The sequence below is a fragment of the Thalassophryne amazonica genome, chromosome 5, assembly GCF_902500255.1.
Source record: "Thalassophryne amazonica chromosome 5, fThaAma1.1, whole genome shotgun sequence".
NCBI lineage: Eukaryota > Metazoa > Chordata > Actinopteri > Batrachoidiformes > Batrachoididae > Thalassophryne > Thalassophryne amazonica.
The window spans coordinates 9,456,461-9,479,937 of NC_047107.1; the positions used below are offsets into that span (position 1 = coordinate 9,456,461).

The window sequence follows — 23,477 nt, forward strand, 5'->3', positions numbered from 1 at the left end:
TAAAGTCAGACACAAAAACCAAATTGTCAGGCTGTAATGAAGGTGGATGTAATTACTGTTTTATGAGCACAGTTCCACGGGCCTTCCTCTCGTCACATAGAGGACACCTAAAAAGCTTTGCCTGGAAAACATCTTGTGTGTGACGTCTCATCACATGAATCTCTTTCAGTCGAAGCTCGCCACGGTCTCTGGCCTCTTCTGCTCACCTCCATGAACATAACACCCGAGGAGTTTATCGAAAAGAATCTGGATTCTATTATGTCACATCTGCTGGAAGTCAACACTGACAATCAGGTCTCACACCATTCAAATGCACTCATTAAGCTTTCATGTGATTGCTGTCGAGCTGAATAACTGTTTATAATTCCATTAAGAACAAATTTCTATTCTAAACGGCAGTGACTGAGTCTTGAGGCATTTAGATGTTTTTTTTTTGTCTCTTCCGCCCCCACCCCCCCCCCACTCCCAGGCAATAAAAAATGCTGTTGGCGCCCTCTCCAGCCTCTCTCCCTCCAAACTGTTACCACGTGTAATGGGTCACATCACTGACAGGCTGTCCCAACCAGATCTGCTTTTGGTCACTCAAGAGGAATTCGGCATTATGCTGACACCTGAGGGAGAACTGTATGACAAAAGCATCATCCAGAGGTAAGTCACAGTCACTGTGGAATGCGTCTGAGCTCTCTATTAAACAAAAGAAACAAGAACGCAACTGTGCTGTAACTTATGGACTTTTGTACTGCAGGATCATTAAAACCTTAATGATCGTTCATTGAAGCCCTATTCCACCAGACACTGTTCTGACCCTTCATGATCCAGAGAAAGTGCAAAAACCGGGTGAAACGGCTTTCTCCGACACGCCTCCTATCAGGCTCGCTTATAAAGTGCAGACCTGGAAACCCATTTGAAAATGAAAGTAAAGCTTCACCCAGCTGTGTTCTCAGCCAGAACTGCAACGGTTACTGCTTTTGTTTCAAATTTTCATCCTGATGGAACACAGTCAAACATGTTTCAGGCTGTACTCATTGGTTTGATGTGGATAGGTGCTGAAGTCACATGACTGAACAAGAGCAAACAGATGAATGACATCCACCAATCCAGATCACCTCCAAATTTCAGCGGAGTCTTCCATGCCCTAATATCTATCTGTGGTGAAAATTTGGTGAGAATCCGTGAAGTAGTTTTGAAGTAAACCTTCAAAGCCTATATAAAGTGAATCTTGATCCAGAATCCGGATCCAGATCCAGATCACCTCCAAAATTTAATGGAGTCTTCCATGGCCTAATCTGTGTTGAAAATTTCGTCAATCTGCGCAGTATTTTGACATAATCCTGCTAACAGACAGATAAACAAACAAATAAATGCCAATAATTATTAATTATTTCTCCTTAGTCCTTTGGTGGAAGGGAAGGGAGGGAGTTGAGCATCCTGACTGCCTGGTGGAGGAAACTGTCTTTGAGTCTGCTGGTTTTGGCCCGGAGACTCTGCAGTCTCCTCCCCGACGGCAGAAAGGTAAAAAGACTGTGAGTTGGGTGGGTGGGGTCACCTGCGATCCTGGTGGCTTTGCAGGTGATGCGGCTGTGGTAGATGTCCAGCAGAGAGGGGAGAGGGACACTGATGATCTTCCCAGCTGCTTTCACAGTGCGCTGCAGGGTCTTGCGGCAGGATACGGTGCAGGCACCATACCACAGTGATGCTGCTGGTCAGGATGCTCTCGATGGTACCCCTGTAGAAGGTGTACATGATGGGGGTTGGGGCTCTTGCTTTCCTCAGTTTCCGCAGAAAGTAGAGTCACTGTTGGGCTTTTTTGGCCAGAGATGTGGTGTTGATGTTCCAGGACAGGTCTTGGGAGATGTGTACACCCAGGAACTTTGTGCTGCTCACCCGCTCCACTTCAGCACCATTGATGGTTAGTGGAGCATGCTGAGCAGGCTCTCTTCTGAAGTCCACGACAATCTCCTTCGTCTTCTCCACGTTCAGGTGGAGATTGTTGTCCGTGCAACACGTGGCCAGGCGGCTCACCTCACTCCTGTAGCTTGTCTCATCGTTGTTGTTGATGAGACCCACCACAGTCGTGTCGTCTGCGAACTTGATGAAGAGGTTGGAACTGGATGTAGGCATGCAGTTGCGGGTCAGCAGACTGAAGAGGAGGGGGCTCAGCACACATCCTTGGGGGGCTCCTGTGTTCAGCGTGATGGTGCTGGAGGTGTTGCTGCCGACCCAAACTGCCTGTGGTCTCCCCGTCAGAAAGTCCAGCAGCCAGTTGCACAGGGATGTGTTGAGTCCCAGCTGGACTAGTTTGTGGATGAGCTGCTGGGGGATGATTGTATTGAATGCTGATCTGAAGTCGATGAACAGCATTCTGATGTGCGAGTCCTTGGTCTCCAGGTGAGTGAGGGCTGAGTGGAGGGCAGTGGAGATAGCATCGTCAGCCAAGGTTTCTGATTGGCTCGAATAGTGATGGTTCTGGAGACCATGACGTCATCCATGCACTTTCTCATGTAGGCAGTGACGGTCTCCGTGTACTCCTGGAGGTCTGTGGTGTTGTTGTAGGTGGCTGCCTGTCTGAACATGCTCCAGTCAGTAGTGGAAAAACAGTCTTGGAGCGCTTCTGATGCCCGGATCACCTTTTTGACTGGTTTTGTGACTTTAACCAGAGGTCTGTATGCAGGCATTAGCATAACAGTGGAGTGGTCGGAGGTCCCAAGGTGGGGGAGGGAGGAAGCTTTGTAGGCTTCCTTGTGTGTGGTGTAAACATTGTCCAAGATATTGGTGCCTCTAGTGGGAAAGTTGACATGTCCATGGAGTTGTGAAACACACTCTTGGGGTTGGCATGGTTGAAATCCCCAGCCAGGATGAGGAAGCATCAGGGTGGGCTGTCAGCTGTTCACTGATGTGCTGGTGGAGTTCATTCGGTGCCTCACTCCTGTTGTTGTTTTTGCTGGGAGGGATGTATATAGCTGCCAGAAGAATAGCAGTATATTCCCTCGGCAGGTAGAATGGCTGGCACTTAATAATCATCAGCTCCCCCAGTGGTGAGCAGTGCTTGCAAACAACAACAGCATTGCTGCACCAGGCATCACTGATGTAAACACACAGTCCTCCGCCGCGGGACTTTCCCCCCCCCTCGATGAGCGCTCTGTCCGCCCGATAGTATGGTCTGGGATGCTGTCGTTGAGCTATGTTTCCACAAAAACAAAGACACAACACTCACCTACAGTCTTGGAAGATGTCTGGAGTAAATTAATATGGTCCAGTTTATTGTCCAGTGAGCGTATGTTGGCCAGGGTGATGGAAGGGATAGCTGGCCGGTAAGGTCTGGCAGCTAACCTGGCCTGGATACCTCCGCGCTTGCCCCTCTTCTGCTTCCTCAGGTTCCGTCCATGGCGCCTCCACTGTTAATTCCAGTGTTAAATATTGTTGAAAATTAAAAGTTTGTTGCTATTTGAAAGGATCTACTTGCATTTTTTATGCAATGTTGTGGCATAAAATGGTCTTAAAATAACATCAGTGATATCATGATTTTTCTGAGGTAATGTATTGTCCAATGAAATTGGTCATCGTGACAGGTGCAGAGAACGTCTTTACAGATTTGAGAAGAGAAGGGTATTTATTGTCATTGTACATTCTTATAACAGTAGAATGGAAAAATTTACTGTTGTTGTATTAAGACATTTGGAGTTACACACAACCCAAACACCAGGAGCAGTGGGCAGCCACGGTCCAGTGCCTGGGGACCAATTTTTGGTTATGAGAGGAAACCAGAGTGTCCTGAGGAAACCCACACAGACATGGAAAACATGCAAAATCCACACAGAAAGGCCCAGATGGGAAGCAGCGATCCCAGGACTTTCTTGATATGAGGCCACAGTGCTAACCACTAAGCTGCCGTGCCACCAAATATTATTTATGAATAAACATATGAACAAACTCAGACAAATGTAGCTCCTATCTCAATTCTTCATAAAAATGAGGACAAATCCTTGAATGCCACTGGCCAGATGTTGGTTCTCAAGTTTTTAAAAAAAATCATTCATTTTCGACTTGTCACTTGCATTTATTTCTCTTTCATCTCCATGCTTGCTGTAGTGCCCAGAAGGAAAACATGAAGAAAGTCAACATGAAGCGAGAAAACAAGGCCTACTCATACAAAGAACAGATTATTGAGCTTGAGCTTCAGGAGGTAGACTTTACCTTCTTACCATTCATACCAGAGATGATCTCTGAGTCATATATTTGATTTTTTCCTATATATATATATTTTTTTTTTCAATTTTTCAGGAGTTGAAGAAGAAAAAAGGCATCAAAGATGAAGTGCAGCTGACCAGCAAACAAAAGGAGATGGTGCAACTTCAGCTCGAAAACGAGGCTTCTGTTCGCAAAAGGCTTCAAGAGGTCAGAAATGAAGTCTTGACAGTGATTGTTCTGGTTTAGTGTGTGACACCTGACGTATTTACTGACTTATGTTGCTCCTCCTGCTGCCAGCTGGATGCGGAGTTGCAAGCTGTGGTGGGTCTGCTGGAGGCAATTCTGAAAGCGAGACCACCTCAGATCACCATGGAGCTCCCTGCTGTCCTTCAGGTCCTAATTCCTCTGCTGCATTCTCCTTTGGCTGCTCCCCGGATCCAGCAGATGTTTTTGGACATAGGGTTGTGCCTCATGCCCAAACACCTACATTATCTCGGTAAAAGCAGCAACTCCGTCCCCATAATTTCATCTGTGTCTCTGTTGTATTTGACTGTCTTGACATCTCAAATCATTGTCACCTTGCTTTTTTTTCCTCCTCTCCTTTCTAGCTGCGTTAGTGGGACATGTGACTCTACGGTTACTGAAGCCACAGTGTGCTCTGGACAAGGCGTGGGAGCAAGAGGATTTGTCCACTGCAGTCCAACGCACTGTGCTGCTGGTCCACAGCCACACTGTCCCACAGAGAGAGGACAAAGCTGCTGGTGAGAACAACAGTCAGGACGAATGGAAGCACGGAATAGCTGTGGTGAATAAAATAGGCTTTTATTTGGTTTCAAAAAATAAATAAATTGCAGGGTGGGGGTGTATATGGATCTGGCAGAATTGAGGTCAGACGGCATTGCTTTGCTTGGTAATTTACCCGTTTTCACCGTGATTGTTGGTTTCTGAGTTGGACGCCTGACTGTTCTTCTGTGGTTCCAACCTCTCTGCAGCAGTTGATGCATTCTCACCTTTAACCATTAGGCTTCCTTTTCACGTGTAACGCACATCTAAAAGCTCCCACAGTTTTTTTTTTTTTTTTTTTTTTTTTTTGATGGTAGAGAAACCCTTGTTAATGCAGATTTTGTGTTGTTGGCAGCAACAGAAGTGAGACTGACATTTAATAATCTGACAACATTTTGCTTAATTGAAAGACAGTTTGTGACAACCTTTTGTGTTTTGCACAATGCTATAATAAAACAGGAAGCTTTATCACTTTGTGGAAAGTGCTGCTGCAGTGTGCAGTGAACTGGCTTAAAAAGAGGTGTGCATCCTCCTTCCCTCTGTGAAAGAACAGCTTTAACATCCAGCCGCTGTCAGACTGCAGAGTCCAAAAACGGGATCATTCTTTGTAACAGGAGAAATCAGTGTGGTAACATCTTTCATCCATTCACAAGATGCAGTCATCCACACATCAAAAAAAATTCTGCTGTTTATCACTGCCGTGACCTTGTTTCTTTTCCCTTTCTGTCTGTCTTTTTCCATCCAAATTCTGACGCTTGAGCTGCAAGGAAACTGGCGAGTTACGTATGTAACTACGATTCTATGAATTGTGGATGAGTGCCAGACAGTGGTGCTTAGCACCTGGATGACCTCATACCAACAAGGTCGTGAAGAATCTGCACTTATCCCACACACACTTGCACAGACCTGCTTTATGACCTGGGTGATGTCAGTCAACAGTATATGAGACTGTGTTACCCAGCATTAATTTATTTTGCAATCTATCGCCTAGACTCTGAATGGTAACCAACTGTAGCATCCATCCAGAATTCATACGGAGCTATTGTTCTATTTCATTCCTCCTGAACACCAGAGGGCAGTGCTTAGCACCTGGATGACCTCATACCAACAAAGTCGTGAGGAATCTGCACTTACCAAAATGCAGTTGCAATTTGAAGAAGCCGATAATATAGCCGTTGTCACAGGGTGAATACCAGCCACATTAACTCTGTAAAAGCGGGCAAAAGTACAGGAGGAAGCCCCCGTTGCTGCAGCACAGATGTCAGTCAGCGGACCACCACTGAGGGCAGCCCAGGAAGTGGATATGCCCCAGACTGAATGACATCTCACTGGAGGTGGTTGACAGTCACCGTTCCTGTCAGCTTGCAATATAGCATCACCAATCCACTGCAACAGTCTTTGCTTGTACAAATCACAGCCCTTCCTGTCCCCGCCCCATAGCAGACAAACAGAGCATCAGTTCGGTGGAACTCAGTGGTCAATTCAACGTAACGTCTAAGTTCACAAACAGGACACAACAGATGAGAATTAGTGTCTGCGCCAGATTGTGGGGCAAAGACAGCCATGGTAACAGGCTGGTTAGCATGAAAGGCCAAACCACTCCTTGGTAAAAAGGAATGTTAGGCCATAGAGTAACCCCTGACCCATCAGAATTCCAGTACACACTGTTCTCAGCAATTGACAAGGCGTGGAGCTCGCTAACTTGCTTTGCGTATGAAATTGCAAGGACGAATGCAGGAGGAATGCAAGCTGAGACCAGCGCCTCCCAGAGGCTCAAATAGTGAAGAGCGTAAGCTCGAGGACCAATGGAAGATCCCAGGATGGTACACGTGCCACCTTTGAAGGTCGAAGCCGGACCATAACATGGAGTGCAACCTTAATGAGCAACCATCCACCATAATGTGACAGAAGATGTGCTGGCTGAGGGTGCCAAATGGACTGCGACAACAGGTTCTCCTCTGAGGGAGAGCCGTGGCCTCTCCCTCAACCACGTCCTTCCCGGCCAGTACGAGCAGCACTGTGTGATCGCTCATGCATATCCTGTGTTGTGTCAGTGTGGTCAACGGAAAAGGAGGAAATACATACATATGTCCTGAGAGAGAGAACCACAGGCGACAGTGTGTTGTGGAGTTTGAGGCAAACAGATCGTCTTCCGCCAAAGTGATTTTGAGGACAGTAACCTTTTGTTAATGAGACCCAAAGTAATGGCCTCAATGGGGTTGACGATAAGACTATTTGGATTTGGGGGTGGTTCTAGAGTAGCATATATAAGATTCCTAGGTTTAGGTTTAAGACATTCCATGCGGGTTGTAGGTAGCAGACACAAGATATTTGACGTTTCAGGAAAAACCAGTGGGGCATCCTCAATTTTAATGTCATCCAATGTAGTAATGGGTATCAGGTTTGTAAAACATCTCCCTCGGTGCTCCTTATAATAAACATGTCTGCAGAAACGAGCCACAGTCTGAACCTGATGAATTTCTGTCCCAGCAACATAAACTGTAGTATCACCATAATGGGTTTTCTCCTCTAACTTTCCCATTAAGCTAATGGATTCCATGCCCACATTAGTAGTTGACAGTAAATTTTGATACATTTTATTATAAATGTCATTCATGGCCAAGATTTTAAACAATTAAAGGTATAAATGAGAGCACCCTCCCCCTCACAGTCTCCAACCAGGCTTTTTCCTTCCTGAATAATGCCATGCTAAAATGCCCTCAGCCGTATGAGCATAAAAATAGGAAACGGAATGTGGCCTTTTGACATCTTGAAATAGGTTAAGCTTAGCCATCTTTCAACTTGTCCAAGGTCTATTCCCAAGAATGTTTCCTGTGAATTTGAAGACCCTGGCAGTAATAGGACTGGTCTTATGCTCAGCACAGACAGACAGATGGATGGATGCATGGTCTTCGCAATGCGATGGCCATATTTTGTCCTCGGGTAAAAAAAAAACAAACAAAAAACGCAGTTCTTGCCCCCCACCCTTCATTTTTACGTACTGATTCGGGGTTGTACTTGGCTTGCCGTTAATATGTTTGGGTGATGCAGTCAAGTAAAGTCATTGTGTGGGGAATCCCAGAGTATTTATTCTAAACCACTTTCCTGTTTGTGAGGTCTGAATGTGTAAACTGAAATCTAAGGTTTTATGCTTTTAAGCCATTTGATCTCTTTTTTAAAGAAATTCAAGTTTAAATCTGGGACGTTTATTTGCAACTTTGACAGACATTTTGCTCTGGATTTGTTTGAGGCCTTGCCCAGCTCTTGGACTGGATGAGGCCTGGAATCAACCTGCATTGTATGGCCTAGTGCTAGCAGCTAGCCTCCACCTGTCCTGCAGCAGCTGATTTCCACCTGTCCAGCAGCTAGCAGCTAGTTTTCATCTGTCTTGCAGTAGCTAGCCTCCACCTGTCCTACAGCAGCTAGCCTTCGCCTTTTCTGTTACAGCTAACAGCTAGCTTCTATTTGTCCTGCAACAGCTAGTAGCTGGCCTCCACCTGCTCTGCAATAGCTAGCTGCTACCCTTCTCCTGCTCTGTAACAGCTAGCAGCTAACCTCCACCTGTCCTGCAACAGCTAGCAGCTGGCCTCCACCTGGCCTGCAGCAGCTAGTTTCCACCTGGCCTGCAGCAGCTGATCTCTACCTGTCCTGCAACAGCTGTCCTCTACCTGTTCTGCAACAGCTAGCAGGTAGTTTTCATCTGTCCTGCAGCAGCAAGCCTGCCCGGTAGCAGCTAGCCTCCACCTGTTCTGCAACCATAGCTTCTCATCATAGCAAGTATCGTGCTCGTCCTTCTAACTCTGACTCTCTTTTCTTTGTTTACCATCGGTGAAGTTGGAATAGTTAGGATTCCATTGAACATAAGGATGATTGCATTATTCTTAAACATTATTTATTACCCGGAAAAGGGACGGGATGTGATACCATCCTTTTTATGTTTTGTCCTGTCCAGAGCACGTATTGTACTATTAATGACACTTTGCCTCAGGTTTTTGTTTTATTTAGTGTGTATGACTGGTTGCTATCACTTTATTCTTATCTTCCCAGTTTCCGAAGCCCCAGGGCATATCACCGACATAGTTCCATTAAATTAACATCTACATGCCCAGGAAGGAAGAAATGTTTTTATTTTGCTTTTATTGTCTGATAATATTCAACTCAACCCTGGCCCTGGTATCAATAGTCTGAGTACTCCAACTGATTTTAAATCCAGATCAGGACTTGGTGTTGTACACCTAAATGTTAGAAGTCTTTTGCCAAAACATGATTTAATTAGGATCTGGATGTGGTGTAAGGCAAAAAGAGAAGTGGCAAAAGTGAAGGAAAAGGCATATTGCGAGCTGTACAAGAAGTTGAATAGTAAAGAAGGAGAAAAGGACTTGTACCGATTGGCCAGACAAAGAGACAGAGCTGGAAAGGATGTGCAGCAGGTTAGGGTGGTAAAAGATGCAGATGGTAATGTGCTGAGAAGGTGGAGGGAATATTTTGAAGAGCTGATGAATAAAGAAAATGAGCGAGAGAAAAGGCTGGATGATGTGGTGAGAGTAAATCAGGAAGTACAAGAGATTAGTAAGGAAGAAGTGAGGGCTGCTATGAAGAGGATGAAGAGTGGAAAGGCAGTTGGTCCAGATGACATTCCAGTGGAGGCATGGAAATGTCTAGGTGAGATGGCAGTAGAGCTTCTAACCAGATTGTTTAATAAAATCCTTGAAAGTGAGAAGTGTGCTGGTTCCTATTTTCAAGAACAAGGGTGATGTGCAGAGCTGCAGTAACTACAGAGGCATAAAGTTGATCAGCCACAGCATGAAGTTATGGGAAAGAGTAGTAGAAGCTAGGCTTAGAAAACAGGTGAAGATCTGTGAGCAGCAATATGGTATCATGCCGAGAAAGAGCACTACAGATGCAATGTTTGCTCTGAGAATACTGTTGGAGAAGTACAGAGAAGGCCAGAAAGAGTTACATTGTGTGTTTGTGGACTTAGAAAAAGCTTATGATAGGGTACCAAGAGAAGAGCTGTGGTATTGTATGAGGAAGTCTGGAGTGGCAGAGAAGTATGTTAGGGTAGTGCAGGACATGTACAAGAATAGTGTGACAGCGGTGAGATGCGCAGTCGGAATGACAGACTCATTCAAGGTGGAGGTGGGATTACACCAAGGATCAGCTCTGAGTCCTTTCTTGTTTGCAGTGGTTATGGACAGGTTGACGGATGAGATCAGACAGGAGTCCCCATGGACTATGATGTTTGCAGATGACATTGTGATCTGTAGTGAGAGTAGAGAGCAAGTTGAGTCTAGTCTGCAGAGGTGGAGATATGCTTTGGAGAGAAGGGGAATGAAAGTCAGTAGAAGCAAGACTGAGTACATGTGTGTGAATGGGAGGGAGCCCAGTGGAATAGTGCAGTTACAAGGAGTAGAAGTGGTGAAAGTAGATGAGTTTAAATATTTGGGGTCAACTGTTCAAAGTAATGGAAAGTGTGGTAGAGAGGTGAAGAAGAGACTGCAGGCAGGGTGGAGTGGTTGGAGAAAGGTGGCAGGAGTGATTTGCAACCGAAGAATATCAGCAAGAGTGAAGGGGAAAGTTTACAAGACAGTAGTGAGACCAGCTATGTTGTACGGCTTAGAGACGGTGGCACTAACAAAAAGACAGGAGGCAGAGCATTCTTGTCCTATCTGAAACTTGGTTAAAAAAAATCCATTGTAGATAAAGAAATTCCCGCCCCAGCCAATTTGAATTTCTTGCTCTGAAGTTGGAGCTTCAAAATGGCCACTTTCTCACTGTTGTAGGCTGCTACAGACCGCCATCTGCTAGTAGTGAGACTTTGTCATCATTGAGTGATCACCTTTTGATTTTAAGCTTCAATGAGATTCTACTAACGGGAGATCTGAACTTGGATTGGTTTTCCTCTGTTTCGGATGGTTTTAAATCTGTTTGTGATTCTTTTACCCTAACACAATTAGTTAATGGTTCAACATGCCGAAACTTTAAGTGTCCAGAGAAATCCTCTCTCATTGATTTATTTTTAACTAACTCTCCTCAGAAATACTCAGACATTGGTATTTTTGCAAATGATTTGAGTGATGATTGTGTCATAGCCACTATTAGATGAGCAAAGCTCCCAAAAATCAAGGCCAAGTATTATTATGAAATGCGATTTTAAACATTTTTGTGAACAGGGTTTTTGCCATGAGTTATGGCATTACGACTGGTCCAAGATCACACTTTTTAATGATGTAGAACTTGCCTGGAATGACTTTTATGAACCTTTTAGTAGTATTATTAATAAACAGGCCCCACTACTCAAATTTAGAGTGAAAGGTAGAAATAACCCTTGGTTTTCACCTGAGCTTACCAGTCTTCTTAAAGCATGTGATGATGCCTGGGCTAAGGCCAGAAAATCTAAATCCCCAGATGATTGGTTGATTTTAAAACGGCTCAGAAATCGCTTTACTTCCTTGGTTAAAAAGGCTAAGTCTGATTTTTATATGGATAAAACTACTCGCTATTTAAATGATCCAAAGAAATTTTAGAAAGTAGTCAAGTCTTCCTTTGGGGATGATACTATAGATGAACTGTCTGCTTGCATAGTAAAAGATGAACATGTTCTAGCTGACACAACAGCCATTCTTAATCATCTTAATGAGCACTTTGTTTCTTCAGGAGCTCTGTTTGAGTCATTACATCCACATCAACTTAATGTGCAAGGGATTTGCCCTCAATCCCCACCTATTAATACAACCCCTGGCAAAAATTATGGAATCACCGGCCTCGGAGGATGTTCATTCAGTTGTTTAATTTTGTAGAAAAAAAGCAGATCACAGACATGACACAAAACTAAAGTCATTTCAAATGGCAACTTTCTGGCTTTAAGAAACACTATAAGAAATCAAGAAAAAAAGATTGTGGCAGTCAGTAACGGTTACTTTTTTAGACCAAGCAGAGGAAAAAAATATGGAATCACTCAATTCTGAGGAAAAAATTATGGAATCACCCTGTAAATTTTCATCCCCAAAACTAACACCTGCATCATATCAGATCTTCTCGTTAATCTGCATCTAAAAAGGAGTGATCACATCTTGGAGAGCTGTTGCACCAAGTGGACTGACATGAATCATGGCTCCAACACGAGAGATGTCAATTGAAACAAAGGAGAGGATTATCAAACTCTTAAAAGAGGGTAAATCATCACGCAATGTTGCAAAAGATGTTGGTTGTTCACAGTCAGCTGTGTCTAAACTCTGGACCAAATACAAACAACATGGGAAGGTTGTTAAAGGCAAACATACTGGTAGACCAAGGAAGACATCAAAGCGTCAAGACAGAAAACTTAAAGCAATATGTCTCAAAAATCGAAAAATGCACAACAAAACAAATGAGGAACGAATGGGAGGAAACTGGAGTCAACGTCTGTGACCGAACTGTAAGAAACCGCCTAAAGGAAATGGGATTTACATACAGAAAAGCTAAACAAAAGCCATCATTAACACCTAAACAGAAAAATAGAAGATTACAATGGGCTAAGAAAAAGCAATCGTGGACTGTGGATGACTGGATGAAAGTCATATTCAGTGATGAATCTCGAATCTGCATTGGGAAAGGTGATGATGCTGGAACTTTTGTTTGGTGCCGTTCCAATGAGATTTATAAAGATGACTGGCTGAAGAGAACATGTAAATTTCCACAGTCATTGATGATATGGGGCTGCATGTCAGGTAAAGGCACTGGGGAGATGGCTGTCATTACATCATCAATAAATGCACAAGTTTACTTTGATATTTTGGACAATTGAAAGGATGTTTGGAGATGATTAAATCATTTTTCAAGATGATAATGCATCTTGCCATAGAGCAAAAACTGTGAAAACATTCCTTGCAAAAAGACACATAGGGTCAATGTCATGGCATAGGGTCAATGTCAACGAGCAGATCTGATTTGATGCAGGTGTTAGTTTGGGGGATGAAAATTTACAGGGTGATTCCATAATTTATTCCTCAGAATTGAGTGATTCCATATTTTTTTCCTCTGCTTGGTCTAAAAATGTAACCGTTACTGACTGTCACAATCTTTTTTTCTTGATTTCTTATAGTGTTTCTTAAAGCCAGAAAGTTACCATTTGAAATGACTTTAGTTTTGTATCATGTCTGTGATCTGCTTTTTTTCTACAAAATTAAACAACTGAATGAACATCATCCGAGGCCAGTGATTCCATAATTTTTGCCAGGGGTTGTAGTATTGCTTCAGGATTTGATCTGACTCCATTTGATGTAGCTGAGTTCCTTAGGGCTCTAAAACAATTGGATCAGTCCAAACCTGCAGGACCTGACAATCTTGATCCTTTCTTTTTGAGGTCAGCTGCAGATTTTATAGCAGAGCCTCTGTCATATTTTTAATTTAACTAGTTTCCAAAATAGGATTCCAAAAATATGGAAGTCAGCTTATGTTTTTCCCCTGCTGAAAGGTGGTGACCCCTCCTTGGTTAACAATTATAGGCCAATCTCCAAATTGTGTTCTTTCTAATCTAGAAAAGCTGGTCAGTGAACAACTCAAAAACTTTTTAAATGATCATTGTCTCCTTTCACAAAACCAGTCGGGTTTTTGAAAACAGCACAGTACAATAACTGCTGCTGTTAAAGTGGTAAACGACATTATAGAGGCACTAGATGGTTGAAAATACTGCGCAAAAGTGCCGTCTTTGCCAGCTCTTTTTATAGATTTGTCAAAGGCATTTGATACAGTCGATCATGCCGTCCTGGTAGATAAACTCCATAAGATTGGGTTGTCTAACCGGGCCTTAAACTGGTTCTCCAATTATTTATCAGAGAGAACGCAGTGTGTTCAGGCTGCCGGGTCTTTTTCTTCTTTTCTCCCCGTGCAAAAGGGAGTACCTTAAGGCTCTATACTGGGGCCTTTGTTGTTTACACTTTATGTAAATAATCTTTGTGATGATTTGTCTGATGCTGCGTCACATTTTTATGCTGATGACACTGTAATTTACTGCTTCGCTTCCTCAGCTTTAAAATCACTCAAGTTGTTGCAGTTGGCCTTTGACACTGTTCAGCTCTGTTTGGAAACAGCTCAAGTTGGTGCTGAATGCAGACAAATCAAAGACTATGCTGTTTTCAAATGGCAAGCAGCTTCCATTTCCCCTTCCTAAGTTGTCAACCATTTATGGAGCAGAAATTGAAATGGTCACATCTTACAAGTACTTGGGCATCTTAATTGATGAGAACTTGTCTTTTAAATCGCATACTGATAAACTTGTTTTTAAACTGAAATTGAAACTGGGTTTCTTTTTTAGAAATAAATCATGTTTTTCTCTGCAAGCTAGAAAAAAACTGATCACCACAGTCTTTCTGCCCTTGTTGGACTATGGAGACTTGCTTTTTATGAATGCTCCTCATCAGTTTTTTTGTATACCATTGTGCATTACGTTTTATTACTGACTGCAGTTATCGTGTACATCACTGCTCATTATATGGAAGGTGATGGTCTAGTGGTTAAGGTGTTGGGCTTGAGACCAGAAGATTCTGGGTTCAAATCCCCACCTGACTGGAAAATCACTAAGGGCCCTTGGGCAAGGTCTTCAATCCCCTGTTGCTCCCGGTGTATAGTGAGCGCCTTGTATGGCAGCACCCTGACATTGGGGTGAATGTGAGGCATAATTGTAAAGCGCTTTGAGCGTCTGATGCAAATGGAAAAGCGCTATATAAATATAAATGCAGGCCATTTACCATATGCCGCTGCACATTGTTCATCCTTGTCTGTTCACAGACGCTCTCATTGGCTGATTTTTATCTATAGGTGTATTTTTGGACTTCTGCCTTCATATTTGTGTTCATATATGTGTAGAAACGTCAGCGCTTATGGCCTGTGCTCTCAGGACGTTATACTGATGCAGGTCCCAAGAGTCAGAACTGAATTGGGCAAAAAGGCTTTTAAAGTTGCTGCCCCGTCCACATGGAACATTTTGCAGAAGGACCTCAAATTGACACGTCTTGTAACTTTGGGAGAATTTAAAACAATCATAAAGGACAGAGAGTTAAGGACAATTAGACTGTGTAATTGCGTTTTGTAACCATGTATTGCAATTCTGTTTTTCGAATGTGTATGTTTTGTGTTTCGTGTAGCTACTTTGCTTTTGTGTTGCCGTCTTGGCCATGTCACTCTTGAAAAAGAGGTTTTAATCTCAATGAGTTTTTTACCTGGTTAAATAAAGGTATAAAAAAACAAACAAAAAAAACACCTTTGAAATTGTGTGTTTTTCAAATATCTTGTCCACGTGTGTGTGACTGCAGTTATGGAGATTGGTCCTTTATGTTTTTTTGTTTTTGTTTTTTTTTTTCCTCTCCCCCAGATGTGGCTCCTCTGTCAGCTCCAGCTTTCTCTTTTTGCTTCCCGCTCCTTAACGCCATGCTCAGGGATTCTTCAGGGGGCACTGACGAGGCAGAGCTCATCATGACTCGAGCGCTGCAGATCATCAGTGAGCATGCCCAGCTTCGTGCCAACACAGACGTCACAGACATGAGTATTGATGAGGTAAGAGCAAAGCTTTCTTAAACAAAGTTTGAAAATTTAAATGTTTCCCACAGGTTGAGAATTTACTCATGGTGTGGCTGTGCAGTGTGTGACTGTTCAGAATAAACGATATTGGAGTTTCCCAGGAATCAAAGTACTAAACAAAATAAACTGATAATAAAATAATACATGCAAATAATAAAAAGTACACTACAGCAAAGGTTTATGAACTCCATTGATTACAAAACATACACTGTCGTACATATTATAATAGCCAGTTGGCCTCTGTGTGTATGTGCGTATGGCTTCAATCATGGAGAAACCGAGGAGAGCTGACATTTGCCGTTTGGTATGCTTATGTATTTTGGGTCGAGGATGAACTCCACAAATACCGAATGTTGATAAGACTAATTGTTTTGGATAAACTACGGCTATTAGCTAACAACACTGTACACTGGACAATGATGATTACATTCTGGACTCGCATGCCATTCCAGCAGGGGGCAGTAAATCATCTAAGTGAGTGCAAAGTGTTTTTGTATGTATGTAGGGTTTTATTTAGTAAATTCAACACATCTACATAATATAATTATACAACCCCAATTCCAATAATGTTGGGACTTTGTGTAAAATGTAAATAAAAACAGAATACAATTTGTAAATCCTTTTCAACCTATATTCAATTGAATACACCACAAAGAGAAGATATTTAATGTTCAAACTGCTAAACTTTATTGTTTTTGTGCAAATATTTGCTCATTTCCAAACTAGTAAAAACAACAAAAAAAAAACCCCTCAACTTATCCTCCAAAAAATATGGTATATTTAAGAGAATTTCTGTGAGCACATTCAGAATTGTCTTTGACCATCGTGTGTTCTTGAGTAAAGGGAGGGGGAGACCATCTTGTACTCTTGAGTAAAGGGCAGGGGGAGACTGTCGTGTGCTCTTGAGTAAAGGGCAGGGGGAGACTGTCGTGTGCTCTTGAGTAAAGGGCAGGGGGAGACCGTCGTGTGCTCTTGAGTAAAGGGCAGGGGGAGACCGTTGTGTGCTCTTGAGTAAAGGGAGGGGTAGACCGTCGTGTGCTCTTGAGTAAAGTGTAGTGGGCAATCTCCGTTTGCTCTTGAGTAAAGGGAGGGGGAGACCGTCGTGTGCTCTTGAGTAAAGGAAGGGGCAACAGGCGCGTGCTCTTAAGTGTATGGAGGAGGGTGAGAGTCGTACTGTTGAGTGAAGGGAGGTGGTGAGTCGTGCTCTTGAGTAAACGGCAGTGGGCAATCTCTGTTTGCTTTTGAGTAAAGGGAGGGGGAGACAGGCACGTGCTCTTGAGTGTGGGGAGGGTGTGACAGTCATGTACTCTTGAGTGAACGGAGGGGACGACAGGCGCGTGCTCTTGAGTGAAGGGGGGAGGACAGGCGCGTGCGCTTCACTGAAGGGAGTGGAGGACAGGCGCATGCTCTTGAGTGAATGGAGGGGGTGACAGGCGCATGGTCTTGAGTGAAGGGAGTGGCTGACCTTCATCGTAAAAGTCATTTGACTTGTTTGCACTTTGTGGGACAGCTGGACCTACATTGAGAAGGATTCCTAGGCTCAGTAAGGCTAACTGTCATGTTGTAAGTTTATTTACATTTATTTAGGTAAATGGCACACGTTAACCCCCATGTTCAAGACATGTTCTGTATTTTGCATCATCATGCAGTTATTCATAGCAGAGTTGAGCAGAGGATGATTTTACAACAAAGCAGGTTACATTTGGTCTTCTATCTCACCTCTGTCTTCTGGAAATCCATGGATGGACTTTGAAGACTTTTTGAGAAAATTCTCGATACCACATCATATTGAAGCTGTATAACTGGTGATGCAAAATTAATCTATGTATGATTTCTCCAGTTGCAGCCACAGAAGCCTATAACTTCTTCAGGGTTGTCTGGGGGTCTTGGTGGCTTCCCTCACTTGTCCCCTTTTTGCGCGTTCACTCTGTTTTTGAGAAATATCTACTTGACATAGATTTACCACACAGTGACACACTAATTCTTAATGACTGATGTAAATGAAGTCGGTGACGTGGTCAGTGTCTTGGGATTGTTCATGTATCCATCCCCTGACTTGTCTTAAGAAAACTGGCTGTAAAATTGATGATTTACTTGTGTTACACTAAAGTTTTCCATTAATTATGCAGCCCATCACTTTAGATCTTATATTTCTTTTTGAAATTTCTGAGTGGATCTTGGTCATTTGATTGGTGCATTGTATGTCACATGACATGGATTAATTCATCCCATTTGTGTTGCATTGCATTTAGAGTGCAGCTTGGTTCCATTTAGAGTGTAAATTTGGTTCCATACGTTTGGTACCATTGCACTCTCACATGCACACGCTGGAACTTACCATTCAACTCGGTTTTGCCTCGTTGAATGGTAAGTTTCAGCTTTCACCTCATGAAATATTCATACCATTGAACTCATAAACATTCATTATTTGTATATTATGTTTGTTTATATTTTATTTTTCATTTGTCATGTTGTAGCCATTAGTTTTCAGTGTGAATTTAAAGGGAATCATTTTCGATTTTTTTTTATTTTTTTATACAGAAGCATGAATGTATTTATTTTTTTTAAATTTATCATTCTAACTTTCAGATGTGTAATAGATCAAACGTTCACATACTTGACACTCTTCACACTGTACATGTACAACGAGTGACCACTTTGTGAATTCATGTTCTTATTTTCTGTTGTTTTGTTGGTTCTGTTTTAGAACGGTCCAGAGCTGCTGCCACGTGTCAGCATGCTGCTGCTGCTGACCAGAGTGATTTCTACGGCCACACCGAGGCTGCAGGTAAACATCGGTGGTCTTGTGGTCATTGTAAGACTTCAGTGTGGTGTCCTACTGGTTGTTGGTCTCAGTGGGGTACAGTGAATACAGTGTGTCTGGCTCTCAGGTGTTGGCGTCTCGGTGCCTGACAGCTCTGTGTGTCAGCGCCGGAGGAGGCGACGGCTGCACTGTGGCCGAGCAGGCTGAGATCGATGTCCTGCTCAGCGCCCTCCTGTCGCCCTGCTTTTCTGTGCGAGATTCTGCACTCAGGGTGAGATTTATCACACAGCCCACACCAGGAAATTCTTCATCACCACCTTTCATTTTATTTTGGGGGGGGATTATTTTCCACGGCTGGTTAGAGTCCTGTTTAAAAATAAATTAAAACATCTGTTTGCATGTCCACAGCTCACAACCATTAAGGAAAATATAAAAACTTTAGAAATGTTGATCATGTTTAGATATTGAGCCAGATGGCCACTGACCCCCGGGTGAATATTTTGTGGCTAATTTTATCTCTGTTGTTGTTTATAATTTAACACTGTGCTGTGTTCAGGGATTGTTGGAGATGGAGTTTGCACTGCCTACAGACAGCACTGAGCCCAGCGGGCTGACTTTGCTTCAGAGACTCTGGGTTGGCAGGTTTGATGTTGAGGAGGAGGGCCAAGCATTAGCACAAAAGTAAGGACGCAACCAGCCATGAAGAAAATGACAATAATATTCGTCCCATTTTGAAAAGCTGTAATATGTCAAAGATGGATTTTTTTAAATGTTGTCAAATTACACAAATTACAATTTTCTGATTACCAAAAAGTCAGTATTTCTCTGTCTGCTAAAAAATTGAGTGTTAAATTATTTATTTATTCATTCATTCATTCATTTATTTTGGTTTCTTGTTTTTATATGGCTTGAATATTAGCTGAGAATTTTATGCTTCTTTCATAAATTAACTTGCTTGTCCCTGCAGCAGTGTTTCATACTGTTGGCTTAGTCATTTTCAACAGCATGTTACAGCGTTTTGTCATCAAAATCAAATTATACCATCTTATGACTTCAGTTCATTCTTTAAATATCTTCTTAAATGAATGTCCCTCTTAAAGTAAAGTCCCAGTATCAGCATTTTGGGATTTATGTATGTGTACCTGATGTCACTGCAGGAAATAAAAATACAAAAATACAGGCATAAAAATACCTACATACAGTTGTATGTAAAAGTTTGGGCACCCATGGTGATTTCCATGATTTTCCTTTTTAAATCACTGGTTGTTGGGATCAGCAATTTCAGTTAAATATATCATATAGCAGATAAACACAGTGATATTTGAGAGGTGAAATAAAGTTTATAGGATTTACAGAAAGTGTGCACGATGTTTTGATCCCACTGGATCTTTCTCTGGTCATACTTTCACCGAGTATGCCCCTCCCATATATAACATCTGCTCCCTGATTGGTTGGCCCATCCCCAGGTCGCAGAAGGAGTTTGGCAAACATAAATATACATCATATCAATGGTCAGACCTGACCATTATGGCCATAAAAAAAGTTTTTTACATCTTGTCTCCAAAAAAAAAGTACATTAAAAATCAAGTAGAAAAGTTAAAAACATTCAAGAAATATTAAGTAAAGTTATAGAAAGTGCTTAATATCATAGTCCTGGTTAAAGCCGTAAGGCATTAGAGTTTATAATGTATAAATGTGGAAGCTCTCTCTTTGTAAGAGTGGCTTGTTGATGTCCCCTTCACGTCTTGGAGATTTTACATGTTCAATCCCAATGTATTTTAGACAGGAGACTGGGTGCTGTGCTTCCTTAAAATGAGCAGCAACAGGATTTCTTAAGTCCTCTTTCCGAATACTACATGTGTGCTTTGCTGTTCGAGTTTTTAATGCTCTTGATGTTTTACCTACATAACCAAGTCCACAGCTGCATTTTAAGAGATATATGACTAGGCATGGGTCGGTATGAGATTTGGACGGTATGTTAACCGTGGGCAAAAATACCGCGGTTTCACGGTATTATGTATAGCTTTAAAATGTGCTTTAACAACATTATGGCTATTTGCATATGAAGCGCGCATGATTCAGGCGCACTAATTGATGTGATGTCTACCAATACAAGCACTGTAACACTGATAGCTTTAGAGAAAATACCAAAATAACAGTCACTCTTTTAGACATGTAGCATCTGCCCCGTGGGAAACATGACTTACTTGCTTAGGGAGAAACGTGGCTGGAATAAGGTCTGGAACTCCGGATGCTCAATACTTGGCCCAGCTTCACCAACAAAGTGTTTGGAATAGATGTATTTGTCCTACTTTACATGTTTGTGGGAGAAATTTGGTTGAACACAAGCATGGCTCGAGTCCACTGCTTGTACATCTCAGTGGTTTCAAAGATGGGATAAAGTTTACTCCGTCCATGTAATCCTGATTGGTCCTTTTAGACTCAGGGAAAAGTTCAGTGCAGGCTTTACCTCCTTCAGCCATGATACAGAGCTAGCTAACGTTAGCTGCCAGTTTGTAAACAGAGACAGAGGTGCGTGCCGGGGGAAGGGTGGCAGCAGCCGCCTCCGCTCTGCGTGTCAAGAATTCTCATAACCCGGTCATACTGTGGGGACGGTATAATGGAAAATTTTTAGTGGTTTTGATACCGTGGCTTTTTAATATCGTGGTATACTGTGAAACCAGTTATCGGCCCATGTGACATATGACATTCTTTGTTGAACATGTAATTGTCCCTTTAATTATGAATGTCTTTCATTCTGACATTGGGTGTGTGTAGGTCTTGCAATTGTAAGTAAAATTGCACTGTATGCAAGAGCCACAGTTGGCGTTGCCCGGTGGAGGATCCAGGAAACTAGTCTTTTTTTGTTGGGACCAGTTCTGAGTGGACAGGCATTTGTCTCAAGTTAGGCGGCCATTTATAGACCAACTGCGGAGCTTAATTACAAATTTTTTTTCATTTGTGGATCTGTATTCACAATGTGCCAGTGTTTCTTCAGGATGTTTTCAACATCCTTTAACTTCATGTTTGGTTTGTGCTCTGACATGTACTGTCAACTGTGGGACCTTATATGTAGACAGGTGTGTGTCTTTCCAAATCATGTCCAATCAACAGAATTTACTGCAGGGGACTCCGATTAAGCTTTGGAAACATCTCAAGGATGATCAGTGGAAACAGGATGCACCTGAGCTCAATTTTGAGTTTCATGGCAAAGACTGTGAATACTTATGTACATGTGATTATTATTATCCATCTTCTTCCGCTTTATCTGGAGTCGGGTTGCGGGGGCAGCAGCTCAAGCAAAGCCGCCCAGACCTCCCGATCCACACACACCTCCCCCAGCTCCTCCGGGGGAACCCCAAGGCGTTCCCAAGCCAGTTGAGAGATGTAGTCCCTCCAGCGTGTCCTGGGTCTTCCCCGGGGTCTCCTCCCAATGGGACGTGCCCGGAACACCTCTCCAGCGAGGCGTCCATGGGGCATCCGGAAAAGATGCCTGAGCCACCTCAGCTGACTCCTTTCCACGTGGAGGAGCAGTGGCTTGACTCCGCGCTCCTCCCGAGTGACCAAGCTCCTCACCCTATCTCTAAGGGAGCGCCCAGCCACCCTGCGGAGGAAACTCATCTCGGCCGCTTGTACTCGCGATCTCGTTCTTTTGGTCATGAGCCAAATCTCATGACCATAGGTGAGGATCGGAACGTAGATCGATCGGTAAATCGAGAGCTTTGCCCCCCTACTCAGCTCTCTCTTCACCACGACGGTCCGATACAGCGACCGCATCACTGCAGATGCTGCACCGATCCGTCTATCAATCTCACGCTCCATCTGTCCCTCACTCGTGAACAAGACCCCGAGATACTTAAACTCCTCCACTTGAGGCAAGGACACTCCACCGACCTGAAGAGGGCAAAGGAACCTTTTTCTGGTCGAAAACCATGGCCTCGGATTTGGAGGTGCTGATTTTCATCTCAGACGCTTCACACTCGGCTGGAAACCGCCCCAGTGCACACTGAAGGTCCTGATTTGACGAAGCCAACAGAACCACATCGTCCGCAAACAGCAGAGATGAGATTCTGTGGTTCCCAAACCAGACCCCCTCTACACCCTGGCTGTGCCTAGAAATTCTGTCCATAAAAATAATGAACAGAACCGGTGACAAAGGGCAGCCCTGGCGGAGGCCAATGTGCACTGGAAACAGGTTTGACTTACTACCGGCAATGCGAACCAAGCTCCTGCTGCGGTCGTACAGGGACCAGATAGCCCTTAGCAAAGGACCCCGTACTCCCGGAGCACTCCCCACAAGGTGCCCCGAGGGACACGGTCGAACGCCTTCTCCAGATCCACAAAACACATGTAGACTGGTTGGGCGAACTCCCATGAACCCTCGAGCACCCAATGGAGCGTATAGAGCTGGTCCAGTGTGCCGCGACCAGGACGAAAACCACACTGCTCCTTCTGAATCCGAGGTTCGACCATCGGTCGAATTCTCCTCTCCAGTACTCTGGAATAGACCTTACCGGGGAGGCTGAGGAGTGTGATCCCCCTATAGTTGGAACACACCCTCCGGTCCCTCTTCTTAAACAGAGGGACCACCACCCCGGTTTGCCAATCAAGAGGCACTGTCCCCGATCGTCACACGATGTTGCAGACGCGTGTCAGCCAAGACTGTCCCACAACATCCGGAGACTTAAGGTACTCAGGACGGATTTCATCCACCCCAGGAGCCTTGCCACCGAGGAGCTTTCTGACCACCTCGGTGACTTCGGCCTGGGTAATGGATGAGTCTGCCTCTGAGTCCCCAGTCTCTGCTTCCTCTTCGGAAGACGTGACGATGGGATTGAGGAGATCCTCGAAGTACCCCTTCCACCGCCCGACAACATCCCCAGTCAGGGTCAACAGCTCCCCACCCGCACCGTAAACAGTGCTGGTGGAGAGCTGCTTCCGCCTCCTGAGGCGTCGGACGGTTTGCCAGAATCTCTTTGAGGCCGACCGATAGTCCTCCTCCATAGCCTCTCCAAACTCCTCCCAGACCCGAGATTTTGCCTCTGCGACTGCACGGGCTGCGGCACGCTTGGCCTGCCGGTACCTGTCAGCTGACTCTGGGGTCCCACCTACCAGCAAAGATAAGTAGGACTCCTTCTTCAGCTTGACGGCATCCCTTACTTCCAGTGTCCACCACCGGGTTCGG

At 43.7% G+C, this 23,477-nt stretch overlaps 1 protein-coding gene across 1 annotated transcript in view; it reads left to right on the forward strand.

Moving 5' to 3' along the window:
- Positions 1-23,477, forward strand: part of gcn1 (GCN1 activator of EIF2AK4) — a 194,863-nt gene that overhangs the window by 52,810 nt on the left and 118,576 nt on the right. Inside the window, 10 exon segments of the mRNA XM_034169713.1 lie at positions 170-294; positions 470-648; positions 4,090-4,183; positions 4,282-4,395; positions 4,486-4,684; positions 4,797-4,949; positions 15,323-15,504; positions 18,236-18,316; positions 18,420-18,563; positions 18,849-18,973. Coding sequence (XP_034025604.1) covers positions 170-294; positions 470-648; positions 4,090-4,183; positions 4,282-4,395; positions 4,486-4,684; positions 4,797-4,949; positions 15,323-15,504; positions 18,236-18,316; positions 18,420-18,563; positions 18,849-18,973 — 1,396 coding nt within the window.